The sequence below is a fragment of the Lepidochelys olivacea genome (assembly GCF_965140295.1).
Source record: "Lepidochelys olivacea isolate rLepOli2 genome assembly, chromosome: 8".
In the NCBI taxonomy this organism is placed as follows: Eukaryota; Metazoa; Chordata; order Testudines; family Cheloniidae; genus Lepidochelys; species Lepidochelys olivacea.
Genome location: NC_140418.1, coordinates 14,304,201 through 14,328,944, shown reverse-complemented (window position 1 = coordinate 14,328,944; position 24,744 = coordinate 14,304,201). Strand labels below are relative to the sequence as shown.

Below are 24,744 nucleotides of genomic sequence, written 5' to 3'. Positions count from 1 at the left end.
TTTTCTAAAATAAATGTACATAATGTGACCCACAAACCTGTAAAACTTTGCTTTTTGTTTATTCCTTTTTGTTCAGTGGTTTAAAACAATTCAAGTTAAAATGGTACAGTATAGAGTAGCTGCCCATTTACTGAAGAAAACTGTAACGGTCCCTATGCTCCTACTTACAATACTGTGGTAATCAGCAAAGGCAGAGGCTAAATCATGGCAAATATACCGAGAGCATGTCTTATTTTCTCAGCAGAAATATCTAACTCCAACAAATTTCCAGGGTAGTATTTTGCATTTGTAGTCTGAGTGGATTGACAATCAAAAACATAAACATCTTGATTGCCTTGTTTCCTTCATCTTTCATAGATAAGAAACATGTATTTTTGTATAATTTTGTTTAAATTTAAATTTAAACTTTGGCATACAAAGTTTTATCACCATTTGCATTTATATGCTAGTCTCAGACCCAACATATGATTCCCATGTCACTTACATGCATGGATTTCTTCATGAATCAAAAAGAAAATGCAGATGTTGGGTTTGTATGTCAACTCTGTTTACGTAACTAGGGTCTTTAAGGGCTTCATTATGCGAAGGGACAAGACCTTGACTGTGTCTTCAACATTTTATTTCAATCTATCACTTGAGGAATTATTGTATTTGCATTATGATTTGTGCATTATGATGGATATAAGTGCATTACTGTAGATGATTGTCACTTGTGGGTTGTTATGGTGAAGGGAGCCATGAAGTGAAGGTAAGTTGTCAGCCTAAGGATATGTGAAGAGAGATTATCTCCATAATATTGTGCCAAACCGTGCATATTAGAGTATCATAAATTATTTAACTAATGTAAAACTTTTCAAAAGGTAAGTTTAGAATTTCACATGCCTGGGATACTGTTATCAAAATGAGAGATGCTCAAACACAGATAATTGCTGTATGCTACCTGGCTAACTAAGCTTTAATGATTTATGAGACACAGATTTGCTGTAAAACCCATAAATAGTTTTAATATTATTTGCCGATAAGCTTGTATTTTACTATAATGTATTTAGACAAATGCATCTTTTTCATCATATGATATATTTATTTTTTCGTGGCAAATGAGGCCAGTAAAGTTGGACCTCTGGAGAATCCACTGAGTTTCCCTGCATGCTCCACTTGCCATCTTATGACAAATTAGGATTTTGTTCTGCATATCGTTATAAGTGGATCAGAGGACTGTTAACTCATATTAGCTGACAATTCTTTCAGTATAAAAAGCATAACACACATTTTCATGGGAGCTCTCAGTATTATGGAGCTTTCATTGATAATTACTGGCAGTTTTCTCACATTGAACTAAAAGATTTAGTCATTCAAATTTTTTTGATGTTGAAGGTAGGGTGTGTGTGTGTGTGTGTGAACATTCTTAGCATTGTCATGATTTAAAGCACCGCAGTGAAATAATCTATAATTTAGACATAAAAAAACTAAGTTAAAATTACATTACCTGTCTGGTTTAAGCCAACATCAGAATCTAATTTGAAACAATGTCCTTCACTAACCCTATTGTATCTAAGCAACTATAATGCATTTTTGAAGCTTCCTTAAAAGTATTGTCTTACACACTATATAAGCCACAAAGGACAGATTTAAGACTCAAGATCTTGGGTTTCTTGGGTTTAAAACAATCTTTTAATGTTATTTTGATGTCTTTTATGTCAGTTTCCTATATTTTTACACTGAAAAGAGTCAAATGAATTTTTGTAACTCAAGAGTCATTCCAGTGCAGATTCCATGGATAAATTTGAAATCTCTGAAAATGAAGATTTGGTGATGAAAAATATTGATATGGCCCTTAGCTATATTGCATACATATGTCTAATAGTAATAACAGTTTGATGAATGGGAATGGAGTACAGTCAGTGACACTAAACAAACAGAAGTTTCTGAACACAGAGATATGTTTTCTAATAGCATTTATTGAAGTTTTTAAATTTAAAAACTATGTAAAATGTATATAATTTCATAGACATTGTTTCTGTGTGTCAAACTATTGGCTTTTATAAAATTTTATGCTGTTTCTGGGGCTGCTCAAGGTGACATATACTTGACTCTGTAGTAAGCTAAGATGATGTACTGACTTGAGTTCATCTGTGTCACTGCCATCAGCTGATGGGTGTTAGATTTTCTCAAGGCTTTAATTTAGAATGGTCCGACTTTTAGAAAATAGAAAATGAGAGCATATATGTGCTATTGCTTAACTTCAAAAAGTCTCCTTTTATTTAAAGTGTTTGAGGACCTGTGTTCCTTGAGCACAAATTCAATGTTCTTTCTGATAGTTTGTATATATATATATAGCTAACTGATGACCGATGTGTGTAGGAAATGTGGCTAGGTTCATGCTTCATGTTCATGCTGTATATGGACAAACATACGTACCAAATGTCCTCCTGGTGTGTAAAAGTAGCCATCTTTCTTTCCCCTTTCCCACTAACCAAACTCCAATCACAGTTTTAAGAGTTGCTATTTCAATGATGAAAGATTAATCAGCTATCTCAAGGATTTTCTTGGAGAGTGATCAGGAAGAAGTGTTGTGGTTCCACGCTTGAGAAACATGAACCAGAATTAATTTATGTGAAGCTCTGGCATAGAGGCAGCAAAGAAATACAGGCACCTTTCTGAGAACTGTAAAATTATGTTTTATGGATTCTTATAAGTAGCTGGTAGAAGTGATATATTCATCAGCAGGATAAAGGAGAAGAAAGAATGCATCGCTTACTAGTGCCAGCAAAAATCTTTTGGATATTTAGAAAAAAGGGAATCAGTGTATTGGGAACAAAGTGGCTAGGGCATGAGGGAACTCAGGAGAGGAGCAGTTGAGGAGAGGTTATTTGCCATAACTGCATCTACATCATATGAAAACAAACCTAATGCTGTTTGTGTTTCAAACTGGTGATTGGGAAGGATAAAATTTTAGAGTGATGGTTTAGATCTTAAGCTATGGAAGCATAGACCAGGGTGAGCCTTGTAGGAGATGGTGTGCTAAAAATAGAATTAAAGTAAAACTAAATATCTTGTTACACATTACATGTGAAAATGGATAAATTGAAGTTACAAATTGGAATAATAGGGATTTAATTGTACCATGAAAATAACTAGCAACTAAATCACCAGCATACAGAGTTCGCTGAAGGTACAGGTAAAAAGGAGCAAGGAGCATGGAAATATTGGTGAGGAAAGAGAGGCTGCACAGAGAAATTACATAAACACTTAGTCTGAAATATCAGTCCAACTACTGAAACATCAATAATTCTGCTGTGTCAGCCATAATTAATCAGGGTGATTCTTGAAAGTTACACATCCAGGCTGTTGGATAACATATATTGGAAAATTCTTTTGTATATAACAGGGCCTTTAAGAAGGCTGAGCTTTTGATCATGCGGCATTTAAAATCTACAGTTATTGATTGTGATAGCAATTCTGCTCTCGTTCTAGATGCATACTAACTTATGCAGTTTATTGTCCATGTTGCATTGGAATCTCTTCTGGACATAATCCAAGAAACATAATTAAGGGTGATAAATAAAGTTGATGTTTGGAAGTATCTAGAATTTAGTGCCAATATTGGAAATGAAATTCTTGTGTGGTCAGATACTAAAAGAAACAATTTTTTGACTGAAGACTTGTTCTGGGGAAATGCAGATTTTTATAGGAATTAACTAAGGTATTGGAAATCTATGCTCAAATTTGTTATAAGAGAGCAAAGTTGCACAGCAAGGCTTTTTGACTGGCCCTGAGTTTCAGACCATGGGATACCAGTTTCAAAATAAGAAATTCAGACTGTACTATTTAATTCAAACTAGTAAATATACAATAAAGGTTTCTAAATAAGGGTCTCAAAGAAAATAACGCATGAGTCAAAAAGTTGAAAGGATACAGTGACCATAGCTGACATATGGGAACCAGTAGTTAAACTGAAAAGGGATTTGATTGTTCTGATTTAGTTCATTCCAGTGATCTTTCCTGTTCAGCAGTCCGATATGCCTTCATGACCTAATTAAACTTTTAATATTTTGTAACAAAGATAGCAGTGATCTTTGAAGTAATTCAGAGGGGGAATGTTTTATCCCTTTCTGTTGTGACATAAGAAGAGGACAGATCTCTTCTCCAAGGCAAATGTTTCTATTTTCTATCCCTGAAAAGAAATAGAAACATAAATCTGAAAAAACCAGACCTCCTAGATGGCAACTTCTGTCCATTACCTTTTGTGAATTATGTGGATGCTCTCTGTCTCTTATGAAATTCATGATAACTTGCCTAAGCTGGGCCTCATCATCCATTCTGCTATTTATATTGTGTTAGCTGGGAGTGTAATGTCTGTACTCTACCTGCTGCTGTAGGGGCAAACGTACCTACAAGTGACTTCACTACTGACAGTAAATGCTGTCTGCATTGCTGCCAGCCAGCAAGGTAGATTCACTCCACTTTTGTACCTAGCAATTATTCCTCTATGTGTTAATTTGGGAGGGTTCTGGTACTATATTGTAAAGTCTCTGATTTAATTAATCGCAGAATCAAGGGCATCAGGCTTACTGGCAAATGGCTCCTTCTGTGGTTTGTGGCCCAAAGTAGCATTTATTGAACATAATCACAACATTATTAGTAGTTTGATTATTAGATTAACTAGATTAGAAAGTGAAGACGGTAGGGGAAAACTTTTTTTCAAAGAGCTATGTAAATGTTAGCTGTGTGACTTTTTGCATTGACTTTGATATGTCAGCACCTTTGAAAGTCAAGTGTCTCAATCTGGGTATTCAAAACCTGAATATTAAACATATGGAAATGTTGGACGTTAACCTCCAGTCATTTGAACCGAGCTGTTGTGCGGCTTACTAGTTGTAAAGAGCTTTGAAATTGTTGGATGAAAGGCATTATGTTAATGTTAAGTGGTGATGGTGGTGGTGGTGATAGTAAGTATTTAGCAGAGTAACAAGAAGAAAAATTACTCTGGATAAAAGGGCATTCAGTGAGACTTTGTTTACCTCTGCTGTGTGTTATCCACACAAACAATTGAATAACCTTAGTGTTTTGATAATCTTGTGTGTAACATCCGTGCATCTTGTCAACCCGCAGTCACGGTACCACTGTTGTACTTTGCACAATGAAGAATATTATCTCATTTTGATGTTTTAATGCTTGGGGATTTAGGAACATAATTTTTGTTAGCATTAATTAATGCCATCTTTTCACAAAATGGGGCTAAGATTCCTGTAGGTTTGGAAAATCTGAAATTAGATTTGAGTATGGATTTCAATTGAAGTCCTATGGCTTTGTTTTCCAAAGAAATGCATCCTTTCCCCATAAGCCCTCACACAGATTCATCTTTCCATGTCATAGATAAGAGGTACTTCTAATGCTTAATTTTAAAAGCATGTGCTTCCTTTTCAACTTGTGCAGGATGCTAAAGCTTGTTGATTGCAAATAGAACTGGACATTTCGTATAATTTGGCAGCTGGTGTGTTATAGACACCCTCCTCTCACCCTCCTCCCCCATGTCCAGAATTTCCTGGTTGAAAATAACTTCCACTAATGCATTTGTTATAATTTCTGTAATACAGTAGTACCTTGTGTGCTATATATAGAATATTAGTATTCTACCTTTCTCCAGTACGTTAATTAAATTTCTCTTTTGTGTAGTTGGGTAAATTACTATATTTGAATTATACAAATCTTTAAGATGAACAATTTTAATGGGCCTTTGCTTGTTTTTAAGCATAATGCTTTTTTAAACTTCCAATTGTATTGATTTGAAATTAATGTTTTAAGGATGCAGCTTAAACTTTTGTATTAACTTTAGTTAGTTCAACCATTTTACAGCTAACATTATTTGGACTTTTTTAACTGCATGTATTTTGGGGAAACTGTAGTGGACATAGTTTGGAGCCTCCTAAAGAAACAGTGATTAAAACACATTTTTGTACAGTGATCTCTATGTCAAAGTTAACAATTTTCTTCCTCATTCGAGACAGCTTCATTTTGTCAGCAGACAGCTTTAATAAACATCTTGGGAAGACACACAAAGTAGCACCTACTTCAGATATGAAAGTTAATTACTTGGCAAGTGGTCTAATCTTTTAATGAAAAAGACTTAATACAGCTCACTGTCTTCATGTCTTGGTAAAATCTTCAAGTGGAAAAATTTCCAGTTGCTTTTAGACTAGAAAGAAAGTGCATGCTTGCGTCTCTCTCACTCTCACACATGGGTCAAAGTAATGGGAGTGCTATTTCTCCAGATTTCTCCCTCCTTTTTGGCTCGTTTGATGAAGACTTGCCAGACAAGGGAATCTGATTTGAGAATAGTAGGAAGATCTGGTGACAGGGGAGTTCTGGCCTTCCTGCCAGTAAATGGAGCAATAAGTGCACATTTTGAGGGGAGAAAAAGATGGCCTAGCTGGGAGTATCCTATCTATCACTGCATCTCTAGTGGAATAACAATGAGTCCGGTGGCACCTTAAAGACTAACAGATTTATTTGGACATAAGCTTTCGTGGGTAAAAAAACACTTCTTCAAGTGTTTTTTTAACCCCCGAAAGCTTATGCCCAAATAAATCTGTTAGTCTTTAAGGTGCCACTGGACTCATTGTTTTTGTGGATACAGACTAACAAGGCTACCCCCTGATCTCTAGTGGAATGTCTTTTAAGCTTTGTCATTTGGAATGTACCTTCATCAGTCATAAGTAATGTGACCATACCAAGCTTATGTGGCTAAAACTTTTATGCCACGTTATGCAGCCAAATATTTACTCTGAGTGTATATGTACTCACAAACATATGCCTTTTATGCACATCCATATACACGTATATAGAGGATACAGGAAATTTTGATGTCAGATATTTCATTGCTTCAGCTTGGAATGGATAAATTAGTCACAACTTATGAGGACACAAATGAGCTATGCACATCAATCAAATGAATTAAAATAAAACATTTCTTCTCCACCACATCATCACTGGTTTGAGCACCTATCTGGGACTCAGAAGACGTGGGTTCTATTCCGAGCTCCACCACTAGCCTGCTGGGTAACTTCAGGCAAGTCACGTCACCTCTGTTTTTCAGTTTTCCGATCTGTAAAATGGGAACAACGATGCTCCTTTGTCAGGCACTTTGAGAGCTACTTATGAGAAGCCTTAAGTAAGACCTTAGTATTATGATGGTGGTGATGACTTATTTTATTAGGTTTGACTTTTTGTAATAAACTTTATACTTGACAGCTTGAATGCCCACTCTTTTTTCCCCTACTATAACCACAAAGTAAATCATGAATGGGAAAGTAGATTTTAAAAAGCTATTTACCCTTTTTTAAATAAGACATTAAAACAAGCTTACACAAGAAGACTGTCTCCAAGAGCTAGGAATTATTATTACCCACATATTTTACAAAGGAAAATTAAGACTATTTTAATGTTCTTAATCATAATATGAGGGCTGTTTTTCATATCCTCTCCCTCCCATTAGAATTATTTCAATTGTACAGAACTCTGGGAAAAGAAAATTATGACTAGTCTTAAAAAACTCTTTAAAAAAATCCCATAATACTTTCCCCAGTGTAGTATAGTAATTTTTAATGTCTGGTGTCTCAGGACCTTCTGTGAATATGTACATTATGCTTCAGTGGAAAACTTTAGAATCACCCTTTTCTAACAGAAGAATGAAACCATTTGTAGCCCTAATGGATCACAAGATGTCACGCTGTAAATGTTTCAGTGGTCCAGGATCAAATAGTACCCATCTTGTATCTTAGATCAGTGTGATTTTGAAGATAAAGAGATAAAGTCCACATTGGGAGTGTGGGGTAGGAACTTTTTTTACAGGTTGGATCAAGAAAAGTAAAAAGGTGGTCTGTTCAGAGTTCTAGTGAATAGTCCAGGGGAGGAGTATTGGTGGTCAAAGCACAGATCTTTGCAATCTAAGATGCATGGTAAATACCATTTACAACATGTATGTGAAATTTATTCAAGTATCTCCCCACCATGTGGGAAATATAGCACATTTGTCTACAACAGAGCCCAACTAATTCACATTACTGAAAGGAAAATTTAGGGAATAAACAAAATAATACAGAAAGGATACCGCATCTCAAAATAGTTTGTTCATTTGTTATGTCAATTGTGGTTTAATCTCAATTATTTAATGATTCTTAGGATACCAAAAGCACACCATAATACATGTTATAAAAATAGTGAAATAATAATAAAATGAGACTTCACTTTAGCATTTACTATTAAATATTTGCTGAGAAGTGTGAAGAGACACTAATGTTTTATGCAGATTATTTGTCAAAATGAGCATTAGTTAAGTTTAGTTAAATTTTAAAACGTTATCTACATCCCTCACTTCCCAAACATTCTAATGATACAAAACTGAAGTGTGTTGTTTTGGTTTAGAACTAGAGATTAGTACTTTTATTTAAGGAACTAATCACTTTAACTAATGACCATTATTTGAGCTTTTATGAAAGAAGAGGTAGAAGACTTGACTCCTGCTTTTGTCATTGATTGCTCTTCCTTATTTCCTGTCCATATGGTATTGTACATTTCCCAAGAGGATGTATTGCTGCTATAACTGTGACTGTTATCCATTCATATTAAAATGTGGCAGCATTTACATTTTTAAAATATAGATGCTGAAACTAGTTTTGTAATGTCGTTCATGCTGTAAGGATAGCAATATCATCCCATCATATTTGTGGTTATACTTCTATCTAGACTGTGTTCCTGAAGCTAAAAAAAGAAAAAGAAAGTGACAGTACTCAGTAAAGATTTGATTTTATCAAATTCTTTATTGCTGGTGCAGGAATGATAATTGAAACTGAAATACAACTGTTCAGATACCAGGACCTGAGAAATCATGCTGCTTGCAGTATGAGCAATTGGAAGTTTTGTTCTGTCATTAAGATGTTTGTACAAAAGAGGGTGTTTTGTAACTGATTATGAGTTTGCTAATCCTGATAATGAAGATATTTCCGTATTACTTATGTGAAATTAGTGAAATTAAGTATTTCAGCTGATTGTAAGAAAAAGTCAGTGGGTGAAATGACTGGGCAGTTTATCATTTGAAACTCTATTCAGTAGGGAGGAATAAATATTTTATTTTAAAAACTGCACATTTGAGTAAGTTTTGTGGTAGATTAGTTAAATTCTGAAAAGTATCTCTGGTTTCTTGAGACTCCTAAATATTTCTATACACATATGTAAATACACACACACACACACACACTCACTCTCTCTCTCTCTCTCTCTCTCTCTCTCTCTCTCTCTCTCTCTCTCTGTCAGGAAGAGGAGTGAAATATTTTCACTAGTAATATAGAGAACAGTAGATCTAATCAGATTATAAAATATTCATCTTATAAAGATAGGTTATGAATGAGTTATAAAGTTATAGTTATAAAGATAGCTATATCTATCTGTACAAATTAGTTACTTTAAAATCAAAAACACAGTTTTGAAAAATGAATGAAGTTTAAACTTTTTAATACAGTACCTAAATTTTAAGCAGTCTTTCAATATGTTTAATCTTGAAAAGTATTGTACATATCTTCTAAAGATCTCTCACCTTGGATTAACAGATGACATGAAGGACAAAGAATTTTCTTCCAGAGCCTCAGTCTGCATTACATTGGCTTTTATTAATGCATTGAAAAAGTGTGTGCATGTAAAGCACACAAACATAGCATCACTCTTTTCTGTCTCTCCTTGCTTGTGTCCTTAGTGCAGCTGGTTTGCTTAATGACTTCATTATTTATTTGTCTTTAAGTAGCACTGAAAAAAACAAGAAATCATTTAGCTTTGAACAGCATGACTGAGCTCCAAACAGAATCTCATCCAGTCGTCCTAGCCTGGTAGCCTGAAGCTATGATGTGGAGCCCTGAGGATGCCAGAGGTATAAAAAGAAGTTAAAACATTGTAGGAGCATCTCCAGTATTAAACATAAAAGGGTAAACCAAAATAAATATGGAAACCTAATGGTAAAACAAAATAACCCCCCCAATCAAGCAGAGAAATCACTGTTGAGTGATGGGAAGGCACTCTCTTCCCCCAGCAGCTGCCTAGTGTTTCTGCAGCACTGTATCCCCTGAGATTTAGGTCAGGTGTTTTCTTACAATTGCAAACTCTAAGGCTATGTCTGTGCTAGGAAACTTCCTGGAATCACTGTAGCAAAATAACTATTCCATGTTGGAATTATTCCAGAATAAAATCACTTTTATTCCAGCATAGAACGCACATACAGGGGAGTTATCCCAGAATACCTATTCTCGGAAATTTCCCTGTGTAGACAAGCCTTGAGACTTCCTCATTGGTGAAGACAAGATAGCTCACTATTAGTCTGACTCTCTTTATTTATAATATGGCCCAAGTTAGTAGTGATTGTCAGCTATTATAGAGTCTGAGTACAGGTGCATTTAACAAAAACAAATCCCAAAACATAATAATTGGGAGCTTTGTCATTGGTCTCAGCAGGGAGGCTAGAGATTTAAGGGAAATTTTCAGAAGCACAAAGGGGAATTAAATGTCCACAGGGGTCGGCAATGTGTAAAAATGTTGAGGTCCAGGGCATAGGGAGCGCTCACCTCTGGTGGCTCAGCTCCCTCTGCAAGCAGCTCCCCGCCCCTGCTGTTGCTCATTTGTGGACCCCTAAAAAATTTTGAATAGAGGTGCAGATCCCTTTGGAAATCTTAGTCATAGTCTGCAGACCCCAGGAAACCACTGTTGTATGATAACAACAACCTTTCATGGACCCCACAGATATAGTCAGTGGACCCCCAGGGGTCTGCGGACCACAGGTTGAATCCACTGGATCAAAGGATCAAGTTATTAATGATCAATGACAAAGTTTTGTTTATAATAGACTTAGCACAAATTCGCCATTGCTTTGTTAAATTGTTAACTGGAAATTTCTAAAGAGATTGTTATTGTAAACAGAAGCATATAATGCACACAAAACAAAAGTATGTGCATCCAACTTTGCAGACAATAATAAGGCTATAATACCATTTGAGGGTTTCTGGGAATGTAAACTACATGAGGGAAGCCACACTGATTCACTAATTTTACTAGAAGCCTTCAGCAGAATTAATTTTCTGTATTATTCTTGTCGTATGTAACACTTAAAAAGGCTACAGGCCCTGTCTATTTCCATGTCTCTGCTACATTGTGCTTCCTTTTGTAACACAAGGAAAAGTACATTAGTGTATCCCTAACACCTTCAGTGTCTACAAGCTTTAGGGGGAGTGGTATTTTGAGGTTTCTTTCACTAAGAGTTGAAGTTTTTCCTACTTATGCCTGGCGTTAATTGCCTTACTTTTCAGAGGTACACAGTACCTTCAGCTCTCGTTGATCTTAATGGGATCTATGGATACTCAGCCATACAGTTCCTCTCCCTTCCACATCCCATTACCTTGTCTCTCTTCAGGGACCCCTTCATGAGACACTGCTTCTTCTCAAACTGGCCATTGGGCTGTAGAGATGGTCCCACTGAAGCATCAGAGACAGGGATTCTACTCCCAATATTTCCTGATTTCCACATCCAAGAGAGGGATGAGACCTATCCTCAACATCTGCAATCTCAACAAATGCATCAGATGTATGAGATTCTGTATGGAGGAGCCTCCCTACATGCAATTTTCTAAAGTTCTGCTGCACTCTAAGTTTTTATCTAAGGTCATTTCCCAGTTTCATTTGAACCAAGTTATATATCTTCGGTGTTCTTCCTAAGCCACATTCAAGCCTAATGGAGCAGCATCTCCATACTTTGGATGTCATGTGATTTGTAGCGTTTTATCTGGACAGAACTAAACTTTTCTGTTCCTTACTGCGTCTGTTTCATTTGCAGACCAAATGAAGGGTCAGCCTATCTCTTCACAGACAATCTCCTGGTGGATAACATTTTGTTTCATGAAAGCATACGAAATAGCCGAGGCTGTGCCTCCTTATGAGGGGACAAGCTCATTCCATGAGAGCTCAGGCGACATCAGCAGCATTTCTAAATGACATTTCTGTATTGGATACTTGTAGGGCAGCCACTTGGTCCTCTGTGCATATTTTCAAACTGCTACGCCACTACAGCTGCGTCCAGATCAGCTGGAAATTTTGGGAAGGATGTCCTGCAGTCCTCCTTTAAATAGACTCTGAGCCCCATCTTCTGCAAGTACTGTGTCTGAATCACCCACATAGAAAAGACAGCTTTCTTTTGAAGAAGAAAAAACAATTTTCTACCTTTAACTGTTGTTCTTCGAGATGTGATGCAGATGTGTATTCCATGAACTGCCCTCCATCCCCTCTGCACTGAATCTGCACTTCTGACATTTGGTGAGAAGGAATTTAGTGGGTCAGAGTTTTGCCACCCTTATACAGCCAGAGGAGGGGCTAGGGCTGTAGGGTGACTGCTTGGCAAAGTTCTCTGGTTGTGGTGGGCAGGGTGCACACACTCCTATGGAATACACATGACTGCATCACATCTCAAAGAACAACAGTTACAGGTAGGTAACTGGTTCTTGTTTTGTTTTTTAAATGTTGACCTTCTTATTAACAAATTCTCTAAAAATTACTTTAGAGAAATCAAGGCCCATTGGAAAATATTCTTTAATAATTTCTATTATATAAATCTCACTGCATGATTATTTTTTTTTAATTCTTGGAATAAATAACTTGCATTTTATTTCTGTAAAAATCATCTGATGTCCAATTCAGAAACCAAAATAGTATTTCATTTTTGAAAAGCTCACAGTAGAGAAATATTGTTAGTCTTTAATGGTTTCTCTCCTTTCATTAATGACAAATGTTTGCTTTTATATTAGTGGTGGTAGCTGAGTAGCACATATGGTTAAATGAATAATTTAGATGGAAGCCTCACTTCATATACTGAGCAAATGGCCACAATGCCATAAAATATCTGAACCTTGAGATAAGATAGAAATAAGTTGTTTTCATGGAGGAGCCGTGAATGTCCACTTTCCTATAATGTGGAAAGCATATTGCATCTGATTTATCATGTAAAAAGCTGTCTAAAGACTGAACAAAACCAAGTCTGTTCCGTAGGTTGGTTTCTGTTGTATATCACTAATGCTGTGTTACTCTATTCCATAACAATGTGGTAGTTCTGTTTGTGAGGTTATGGTTAAGTCTGTCAGCACTTTTACAATAAACTGTCTCCCCTCTTCCCTCCCCCCCCCAAGGCCTTTGTTTGGTGCTGACTGTTTCAGGAAGCTAATTTTTGCACTTATGTCTTCACAATTGCATAAATATTTATGTAAAATTTAGCAGATCATAAATATTTGTCATCTAGAGTCTGTGGTACTATAAGAAATATTTAATTTCCTAAGGACTTTTAGGGTCTGGGTTTGATGTGCATGGCTCCCATAAAGTGTGGATCTGTAATGGCCTAAACAGTTCCCAAAAAAAGCTTTAACACAACACAGTTAGGTTTTTGGGTCCATAAATACAAAATCTATTATAGTAGGATTGAATATTGAATTTTATAGAGTGTATAGCAGTTGTACCCCAAATCTATCTTGATTACAGTATACACGTTATAGATTTTACAGTGTGTTGTTCAGTACCTTGCTCATGCTTTGATTCCTCTTCCAATGATAGGTAGGCATTTTCCTTGTAGCCCATGGGTGAAGACAAGTTTACATCACAGTACACAAGATTTCATTTTCGTTTTGTGGGTGTAGTGTCTTAAAAGATCCAAATGCATAGTCACATGTTGCCACGTTTTGTGTGTGTGTGTGTGTGTGTGTGTGTGTGTGTGTAAACATAGGCTCTATATATGCAAGAATCGTTTTCGGTTTTTTCTTTCTATAAGCTTAATTTTTTATTATTGTATCTATCTTCACCTGCTATGCTCAGGTGCTGTAGCCATGTCTATGGAGAAAAAAAATATAGTCTGAGCAATGATTTTCTGTATGTGTTATACATGCCTAGCTACCTCTATTATACATTATATAAAATAAAGCCTGAAGAATCAATGTGTTCATAGATTCTAAGGTGAGAAGGGACCACTTGTGATCATCTAGTCTAATCTCCTACAAAGCACTACCCATAGAACTTCTCCAAAACAATTCCTGTTTGAACGAGAGCATATTTTTGAGAAAAACATCCAATCTTGGTTTAAAATTGGCAGTGATGAAGAATCCATCACAACCCTTAGGTTTTAATTACTACTTGGCACAATGAGCAGATTATCATTGTGGAAGCCTGTATACCACCTGCTTGTATCCTGCATAGCTGTAGCTGGTGCTGTTAGTCACTTTCACTAGCATTAAATTCACTGACTTTTAAAATATAGAGAACTTTTAAAGGAAATGCTTAGCCTACACTACTTATGTAAATAAATGAACCTTTCATCTGTAGCAGTGTTTCCATCAGTAATGGCATGTTGTTTTTCTGAATTTTCTGACTTCACCAATTAAGCTGCTGAAAGAATGGCTCATTACACACACACACACACACACACACACACACACACACACACACACACACTAATAGCTGACTTTACTTACTGGAAAATATATAAAACATTCCTGTATTGAACATGGCTTTATGGAGAATCCAAGACTTGCTGCTCAAGCATAGAGATGGAGAATACAATTAAAATGTAAAATTGCTCTCCATCTTATACAGAAAATATTTAGATGCATAGATCTCTTACCTTGTACCGGTTTAGGAGATTTTGAAGCCAGTTGTGATTTTAGCAGGGGAAATCAGACTAAAATGTTTGCATTCAATAAGAGAGGCACAAATTAACTGAAGAGCAGGGAAATTTCTTATGTAAAAGGGAAGAGTTCTTGTTTTGTTTTAAATGGTGTGATTTACTACCTCCTAAACAAGAGTGGTGTGATCCTCCTCCTAAAAGCTCAGTGTCTGGCTGCAGAAGGATCCTGTGGCTCAGGCACCCCTCAAGACAGCTGTAGGGTTGCACTCTGAGGACTCTGTTCCAAGCCTTGGTGTAGGGGGCATGCGCAGGCAGGGCTGGGAGGTGGAAGGGGTGTAGGACAGAATTGTACTCTAGTTCCCCATGTATTGATCAAGTTAAGCTCTTAAATGCTTTCCTTGACTCTTCTTAGTTGACAAGTCTCTCATTTAATGGGGCCTTCTCCTCTCCCACTTTCTATTGCATTTTCACAGGGCTCCATTCCTGCATCTTTTCTTTTCTTTTCTTTTCTTTTCTTTTCTTTTCTTTTCTTTTCTTTTCTTTTCTTTTCTTTTCTTTTCTTTTCTTTTCTTTTCTTTTCTTTTCTTTTCTTTTCTTTTCTTTTCTTTTCTTTTCTTTTCTCATGTTAGCTTGTCTGCTTAAGGCTTCAGCTGTCTTGTTTATGCTGACTACTCTCAAATCTGTCTCTCGACATATGACCTCTCTCTCCATTCAGCCCCATATGACACCTCCTCCACAATATCTCTAGCTTTTCTCCTTCCAGACAGCAAAAGCCTCATCCAGTTCTTGTGTGAGATTCTGTACTGTGCATCTTAGAGGAGTGAGGGTGGCTGAGGTCTAGAGTGGCTGTAGGCCACCTTTGCACCCTCCCAGTTATGGGTTACTCTAGGAGCGGCTGCTGGTATAACTTAGACAGCCCTCACCAGCTGCCTATCGGCTCCACACCTTCCTACTTATGATACCACCTCTATGCCAGAGTTCGTATAGACGTCCTCAGAAGACAGCCTGTGGCAGTCTTTCTCAACTCCTGCACATAGGGAATGCTCCCCCAGCCAGATCTTGGGCTTTTAGAGCCCCTTTTTTGCTGCTCTGGCTCCTTTTACCTAGCGTACAGGGGCCGGAGATTCTCAATCCTTATCTCTCTCCTTCATTGTTGCAACATCCTCCTCATCCTCTCCAACCCCAAACACTCATGTTGCTGCTCTCCATTGCTGTACAAAACATAGCCACTGAGAACTTTCTTAACTTAGTTCATCAGTTTGATTCCCTCTTTGAATTCCTCCACTGCTCCAGCATATCATGTGGATGATTCTTACCTTCTATCTTCTGTCTGTCTTAGGTTCTTATAATGCTGCCCATCACCATAGTATCTGATCACCTTCCATGTAATATTGACAGTAAAAGCCAAGTCCTTAGGGGACTTCCTGGAGTCCTCACCTTCAGTGGGTATTTCTGGTGTGGCAATGGGTAGCATTTGGTACATGTTATTTTCACTAATCCTGCCACATTCTGAACTGTTTTGTACTCCAGTTCCCCTCCTCCATCATTGCTTCATTAACAGGCTTCAGCTGTTGGTCCAGAGAATTTCATATGATGCCAATTTTTCATTCCTCAAGAGCATGTGTGCCACCTTCAGAACATTTCAGTAGCATATGCTCACTGAGAAGACTTGCAGACTGCTTTCATTTCTAGGTTTGTGTGCCAAAACAGAAGGCCTTTGCCTGCAAGACAGACCTTCTGAGAAAAAATGATATTTTTCATTTCTTTGTTTAGATGGGAAATTGCTTAATAACACTGAAAATTGTATGTACTTCAATTGTTAATGCATTATTTCACTGTGTAATTACTCACTGTACATTTTCCTAATAGTTAGAGGACAGAAGTAGGTGGCTGTGAGAACCATTTTTTAAATTTTTTGACTTTTTTGCCTCGAAACTCTGTCACACAATATAACATTGTCATGGTTTCTTGCATTTTAATTTCCTTGGAAAAAGTCAATAAAGTTAATACAAGCTTTAGAGATTTAAGAATTTGATATTTCAGGAAATCAGACATATGATAGTATGCTATTTTATATCAGAAATTGTACTACTCTGTGAAAAATCAAGTCGTCATTGACTAAAATTAGATATATTGTCAACTTTTGCAAGAGCATTTATCACATAAGTACACAGAAATCTGGGATTTTGCATATGTAGATAGGCACTTATCTAGACAGTAGGTTGGGGGGGAATATTTATATAATTCTGCTAATGAAATGTGTGCAAATGTAGAAATGCTAGTGGGCACTATTATTTAAAACTCCCTACAATTTATTTTTTTCTTATTGTGCACAAATATGGGATCCGTTCAAGGTAAAGTGGCCTGCTACACCCCTCCAGTCATTTGGGGAGGGGAAGGGGGAAAAGGCAGTTGGAGGGAGGATGTTAGTGGATTGTTGTAATAAGCCATAAATCCAGTGTGTCTTTTCGGTCCATGATTTTTAATGGCTAGCAAAATTATGAAGCTCCTAGCCTCATCTTTTGAAAGTGCTGTACAGGTTTCCTTTGAAGATGAGGACTTTTTTGCTTTGTGAAAAATCATTCACCTATAACTTTGCCAGATACTGAATAGCATGGACTGAATAGAGACACTATTTATGGCTTATTACAACAATCTACAACCCACTAACACTCCCCCCTACCCCAACTGCTTTCCTCTCTCCCGTCGTCTTTCCCCCTTATGACTGGAGGGGCATAAACGGGGCATTTCACCTTGAATAATCCCTTGAAATATGAGTTAACTACGTATGCTAAACAATCTGTTCCACCTTGTATTTATATGTGACACTCTTAGTGCCTTTCCCAAACCTTCTCCACCACATACAGCTGTATCACTGCCACCAGAATGGTGGCTCAGTGCTAGGATGAGATCAGCTCGTGGCTAAATCAGAGCAAGGGTTATGTACAGAGGAAAACATTTCTAGAAAGTTATAGCTAGAGTGCAATTTCATTGCTTGAAGGAATGCACCCACAATTGGTCAATTCAGTCCATAGTTTAGGAATGGTCCGGGTTTCCTCACTGATGCTGAGCTCTCATGTAATATCTGGAAGTAATGCTTCCTACCATCTTATGTTGGCAAGGAGACTCCAACTTATACTGGCAGACGATAACCTGGCTATACGTGACTTAATCTCCTCCTGTCTGGGCTACAGCAATGCAGTATTCCTGCACAGTGAACTTAATCTAGGGGTAACCATCAGGAAGATGCATTTCAAAGGGTGACTGAACTGTAAAAATGAAGGGCAAAAACATCCCAACTTGTCTCTCCCTATCTGTCCCTACCTAAGATGACAACAGCCTTTGGATTTTGGGAGCAGATTCTGGCCTGAGAATTTGGTCAACAATGTTACTGGGAACATGTGGTAAGGCAATTCACCTTGAACAAAGTCTAGTTTAAGTTTTAGTACTAGGAAGCATTTTATCTTTATTTTTCTTGTCATCCTTTCTGACTTAAATGCGTTATACTTGTACTCACTTAAAATCTTTGCAGTTAAAAAAAACTTGTTTTATTCTCTAATCAAAACTAATCCAGTGTTGTGTTTAAACTGAATTGTGTGGGTAACTCCATTTAAAATAGCAAACTGATCAACATGATCCCCTTAGAGGGGCAGTGTGCCTAAAATATCTGATCTGCCCAAGAGAGGACTGGACAGTACAGAGCACAGGTTTTGGGGGGAAATTCAGGACTCGGAGTCACCCTACAAGTGGTAACCACGGCTTGTGGGGAACCAGAGTGTGACTGGAGCCTGCTGGCAGGGTGCAGTTATACAGAAGAGACACTCAGGGTGTGAGCTTAACGCTGTTTGGCATGCCATGAGGGGCCCAGGTTGGGAGCTACAGCATCAAAGCATTGTGAGGCACCCCAGGTTGCAGAGCAAGGGTGACACAGCCCCTCAATGGTCTGGATCACACCCGGGAATATCATAATTGGATTCTTTTGAAAATGTTTTTTCAGTTTTTCTGAAACTGAGAAAATTGTTCCTGTTTCCAGTTGTATGTGAAAAGAAAGGTATAGATTTACAGAAGCAAGTAAGTTATTTTATACCAATATCTCCTTTTCGATGATGATGTGATGAAACCAGAGCAAGTCAGATATTTTGAAATAAAAAGGTAGTATCATGGCACTGCAGGTTTTGGCTGTTTCAGAACCTACAAGATGAATCCAGTTGACTAAAAGCTATGGTAAAATTAAGTGGTATTAAAGACAGACAGGTGGAAATACAGGTTTCACAGATCCTGCAGCTTCCCGTAGCAATTTGGAAACAGAAAAATATGCTGACTTGCGTGAGTGTTCTCCCAATCTCATTTGTAGGACAACTCGCTAGTGCTACTTTTATTATAATTCAGATTTCAAAAAGTAAATGATAGGCACATTATAAATATGTTACATGAACTTTTTCAATCAAATTATTTTAAACCCAACCAACAGCTGAAGATCCAGTTTCTCTTTATGCTACAAGTTTTTTATCAATACTTGTAAATGTAACTCTGAATCAGTAACATTTGTACTGTACCACCCTTTAATTAATTGGTTGTATAAAATATTCTATTTTATGTAATAAACGTGTTGCTCATTCTTACTTAGACTGTAATCTCTTTGTGGCAGGGATTGTTTTTCATTATATGTGCAGCAATTGTTTTTCATTATATGTGCCTACGGTCCCCAACAGAAGGGGGTCTCTACAGACTGCTTCAGTTCAAATTATAATGCACCTCTTTACTCAATAGATTTTTAAAAATGGAACCACAGAATCAATATGGGGGACATATGTGAGGACTCCCATTACACTGGGAAAATTCTTATGAATTAACAAAGAATATAGAAAATGTACTTTAATATATATATATTTTTCGAGACTTGGAATCTTGGATTTTAAAAAACCCAATCCTGTCACAAGTTTCATAGTGGCCCTCTAATGAGCTGAGAGAGCATGAGTTTTTAAAACAAATCTGGTATCCGTGGCTATTACAGTGTCATAAAATAGATTAGTTATTTCATTGAACTCCAGGTGGGCCAGATTCTGCAAATACTTACTGCTGAGTGTAGTTCTACTGATTTCAGTGGGAGGTGTTTGCAAGATTGAGCCCTACATTAAAAAACAGTTACATTTGAAGAGCTGCTTCTATTTTAATTATCAGGAATGTGTATGACACTCCTTGTATATTTAGTTCAATTTAAAAAGGTAAAAAATATTTAACAACCAAAAACTTAGCAAAGATGTTTTGTATAAAATTATTCTTGAATAAAATGAATGCATTTGTAAACAGGAATCCTTCAGTCCTCACTTTGCAACTTGGAAAGTAATAGTTTTTCTCAGCATTTACTGGTTAGCTTGCTAGCATAACCCATTTGTCATTTTATGCTGCTTTTGTGGTAGTGTGGTGTACATCTTTGTTTGTTTGTTTTTAAAGAGATTGACCTTGAGTTTATAGGATCCTTCCTATTCTGTCATATCAAATCTAAAATCTGTTAGGGTTTGGGTGAGCTTGATCCGAGTTAACATTTTCTCCAAATGTGCCTTATGAAATGAAGGCTGAATCAAATGTTTAGCAAAAGCTTTATTCCGTGACTTTTGTGTTCAAATTAGATTTATACATGATAGATTATTTTTTCCTTCTGTTCACAGCTTCCAGCAGACCTTACCAAGATGCATCTTACAGACAATCCACATCCACAAGTGACTCATGTCCCTTCCAGCCAGTCTGGATGTAGCATTGCCAGTGACTCTGGAAGCAGCAGCTTATCAGATATCTACCAGGTAAAATTGCAGAAGTTTCTTGTTTTTTGCAGGGAGGGAACATTTGTATTGTAACGTTCTGCATTTTGCCTTTTTAGTATTTAACAGGGTAAAATAGTACATCATTAGTGTAATTTGTTTATATGAAGGCCTTACTGTGCCACTTTCACTTCCATGTAATACATTTAAGCAAGTACTGTAGGTTTGGTGTTGGGTGCATGTCTGATTTTTCAGGTCAGTGCAGAATTTTATATAAAGCTACTATATTATGGCACAGATTTGTTTTAAAAAAATCTTAACTAATAGGCCTACACTGGCATTTTTTTCTTTATTTTACACTCTTATTCTTTGTGCATCTCACCTGCTTTTCTTCCCTCACCGCCACCTCCTTTGGCAATGAGCTAGGTGAAACTGACGGTTAGAAGTGGTGGTATTCAGTGTAGTTGTAGCTGTGTCAGTCCCAGGATATTAGAGAGACAAGATGGGTGAAGTAATATCGATTATTAGATCAACTTCTGATGGTGAGAGAGACCAACTTTTGAGCCACTTCTTCGGGTCTGGGAAAGGTACTTCCACGTCACAGCAAAATACTACTTATGCTAAACAATCTGTTCCACCTTGCATTTTGCTGTGACACTAGGAGTACCTTTCCTAGACCAGAAGAAGAGCTTTGTGTGGCTTGAAAGCTTGCTTCTCACCATCAGAAGTTGGTCCAATAAAAAATACTACCTCACCCCCCTTGTCTCCATAAGAAGTGGTGACAGAGAGAGCAGCATAAGATTAGCAATTGTGTTTTCACTTATTTTTGTAAGACTAAAATAAAGTCCAGGTTTGTATTAATTAAAAAAAAATGTGGTGGTGTGAAAAACAAGAGTGGAATTATGATGCAGAGTGAAATATAGTTAGGACTTGATGCACAGCCCTGAACACCACTTAACACATGACTTATATGCGACCTACAAAAGGAAAGAATTGTATGGATGCATTTTTTCCATCTTCATTATCCATAAAAAGCTTGATGGGTTTTTTTTCTGCTGCTAGGTTTTTTTTCTGCTGCTAGGTTTTTTTTCTAACTTTAGAAATATTAGGAATGTCAAATCTTGTCTTTCCTGTTTTTTCCTTGAACTCTTTTTGAAGGACCAGAGGAAGTGCATTGGGAACTTTGTTGGCACTTGATCAAAGAGGCAGGAGTGTTTAATCTTTAGAGAAGAGATATTTTCTTCTATCTTTTTTTAAGCTTTTGGATTAATTCACATTAACAGAATCAAGCAAGAAAAGCATGTTTAGACAGTACTCGTGATATCAATATACTTGTTCTTCAGAGATCAATAGTCTTCAGGGAGAAAATGAGTGGACCTGAATTTACAGTTTAAAAAACAAACAAACAGGAAAAAGTGTTTGCAATTCGTGTCGGAGGAGATGTTCATGTTTTGTTTCTACATCATGATGATGCAGCAGGGGCACTCCCTCTCCATTCTTCCTCATTTTCAGGTCACTTTTATGTGACCTTTAGAGTCTTGTCCTTTCCTTCTGCAATGTGACTGAACTTCATCAGGTGCATTATCTTATGTAAATTAAACACATTCCTCAAGAGTGAATCTTAATATTTATTCTATGTGAATTATATATTCAGACTAAATTACCAGCTCCATACTAGACAAAATGAAGTCATTTTCAGTAATAGCATATAAGGGTTCCAGTGTTGCTTGGCATGAATGGAAGGTGAATAAGCTCCAAGCATTACATTATGGATTAATCTATATACTCGTACGTATTTTGACCAATAATCATGTGTTCTTCTTTGAGTGCTTGCTCATATCGATTCCAATTAGGTGTGCGCGCACCACATGCACGATCGTCGGAGAATTTTTACCCTAGCAACACCTGGTGGATCAGCTGTGGAGCCCACTGGAGTGGTGCCTTCATGGCTCTGGATAGATACCCCAGCCGACCCAGCGCCCCCCTCAGTTCCTTCTTACCACCCGTGACAGTCGTTGGAACTGTGGAGCGCGGCTTTGCTGTTCTCCACTTTCCCTAGCATTTTCTCTTTTCCGCAGTATGTATAGTTCTATAGTTAGTGTAGTATAGCTGTAGTTATAGTTATAGTGTATTTGTGAATATAAAGTTGGGTCACGCAGCAATTGGAAGTGCCAAACATTCTGCTCTCCAGGGGTGCTCCCCGGGCTCTCTATCAGACACCTTCCTGCTCCCGTGAAAGGGACAACTGTTCTATGCCTTCCCTCCGTTCCAGTTAGTCCACTAGGTCCCGCTCAAGTTGCGCAGGGACAGAGCACGGCTGATTCTGGTCGTCCCGGCGTAGCCCAGGCAACACTGGTGCGCTACGCTACTGGAGTTATTGGTAGACACGCCAATTCCACTCCTGCTTTGGCCAGACCTGATCTCACAAGACCACAGCCACCTCTGTCACCCCAACCTGCAATCACTCCATCTCACGGCGTGGATGCTGCATGGCTAACTCAGTTGGAGCTCCTCTGCTCCCACTCGGTGCAGCAGGTACTGCTGGGTAGCAGAAAACCCTCCACTCGAGCCACATACCTTGCCAAATGGAAGCATTTCTCCTGCTGGTGTGCTCAAAATGGCACGCCACCCCTGCAGGCGTTGGTACCTATCATCCTAGACTACCTCCTGTCCTTAAAACAACAAGGTCTGGCTATATCATCTGTTAGGGTGCACCTGGCGGCCATTTCGGCTTTCCACCAAGGAGAACATAGTTGCTCGGTCTTCTCCAACCCTATGGTTGGTAGATTTCTTAAAGGTCTGGACCGTCTCTACCCGCAGGTGCGGCAACTGGTTCCCACGTGGGATCTTAACTTGGTCTTTCCAGACTTATGGTCACTCCGTTCTAGCCAATGGCCCACACGCTCACTTCTGTACCTCTTGGAAGACAGCCTTTCTTGTGGCTATCACTTCAGCAAAGTGTGTATCTGAGATCAGAGCTCTCACTTCGGAACCACCGTACACGGTCTTCCACAAAGACAAGGTGCAGCTACGCCCTCACCCTGCCTTCCTTCCCAAGGTGGTATCAACTTTCCATGTCAACGAGGACATTTTCCTCCCAGTCTTCTACCCAAAGCCGCACGCTACTTGGCGAGAGCAATGGCTACACTCCGTCGACGTTCGTAGGACCCTCTCCTTCTATATTGAGCGTACAAAGCCATTCAGAAAGACGACCCAGCTCTTTGTTGCAGTGGCCGACCGGATGAAAGGCCTCCCGGTCTCCTCACAGCTCATTTCCTCTTGGATCACTTCCTGTATCCATACTTGCTACAACCTGGCTGGTGTCCCGGCCAAGCCCCTCAACGCCCATTCTACAAGGGCTCAAGCCTCCGATACAGGAGATCTGTAGAGCAGCCACTTGGTCTTCCATGCATACTTTTGCCTCTCACTATGCAATAGTCCAGAGACGATGCTGCGTTTGGTTCAGTAGTGCTACACTCAGCGACATCTCACTCCGACCCCACTGCCTAGGTAAGGCTTGGGAGTCACCTAACTGGAATCGATATGAGCAAGCACTTGAAAAAGAAAAGACGGTTACTCACCTTTGTAGTTGTTGTTCTTCAAGATGTGTTGCTCATATCTGTTCCAAACCCGCCCTTCTTCCCCTCTGTCAGAGTAGCCGGCCAGAAGAAACTGAGGAGGCGCTGGGTCGGCTGGAGTATATATCCAGCGCCATGAAGGTGCCACTCCAGGGGGCTCCACAGCCGACCCACCGGTTGTTGCTAGGGTAAAAATTCTCCAACAATCATGCAAGTGGCGTGCGCACACCTAATTGGAATGGATATGAGCAACACATCTCGAAGGTTACAAAGGTGAGTAACCGTCTTTTGTCAATTGAAGCTGTTTGTGTGGTGTCACAGTTATAGGGCTAGCTGCACTTCTGTCCCCGAGGTCTTGAGCTTTTTGCTGTCACTGTCTCAGGCTGGAATCACATGATTCTTCCATGCTTCCCCTGGGATCTGGCTGTAGTACCTTGTGTGTAACATCTGCTTAGCTTGCAGGTCTGACTGGGTTTCAGACACCCATGTTGTCTCCCTTTGGGATCCTGTAACCAATGATATATTAATAATAAGCTGCCTTTAAAACAGAGAAAAGGGACTTTAAAACAACAAATAGATTGTATATGTGTCTCCTACCTAAAATACTATCATCTCACAATGGTGGCAGGCCTAGCTTCTAATCCAGAGTCCTCAGGACTAACAGTTTTGGAATTAGCCCTGAATACCTTTTAAGTGGAAGTTGATAGGTGACACT

The 24,744-nt window shown here is 38.3% G+C and overlaps 1 protein-coding gene across 4 annotated transcripts in view; it reads left to right on the top strand.

Annotated features, from left to right (window-relative positions):
- Nucleotides 1–24,744, top strand: part of RAPGEF6 (Rap guanine nucleotide exchange factor 6) — a 226,827-nt gene that overhangs the window by 114,960 nt on the left and 87,123 nt on the right. For all 4 annotated transcript variants that reach the window (XM_084637270.1, XM_084637269.1, XM_084637268.1 and 1 more), the window contains one exon: nt 20,362–20,493. In XM_084637270.1, coding sequence (XP_084493396.1) covers nt 20,362–20,493 — 132 coding nt within the window. The remainder of the gene's footprint in view (nt 1–20,361; nt 20,494–24,744) is intronic.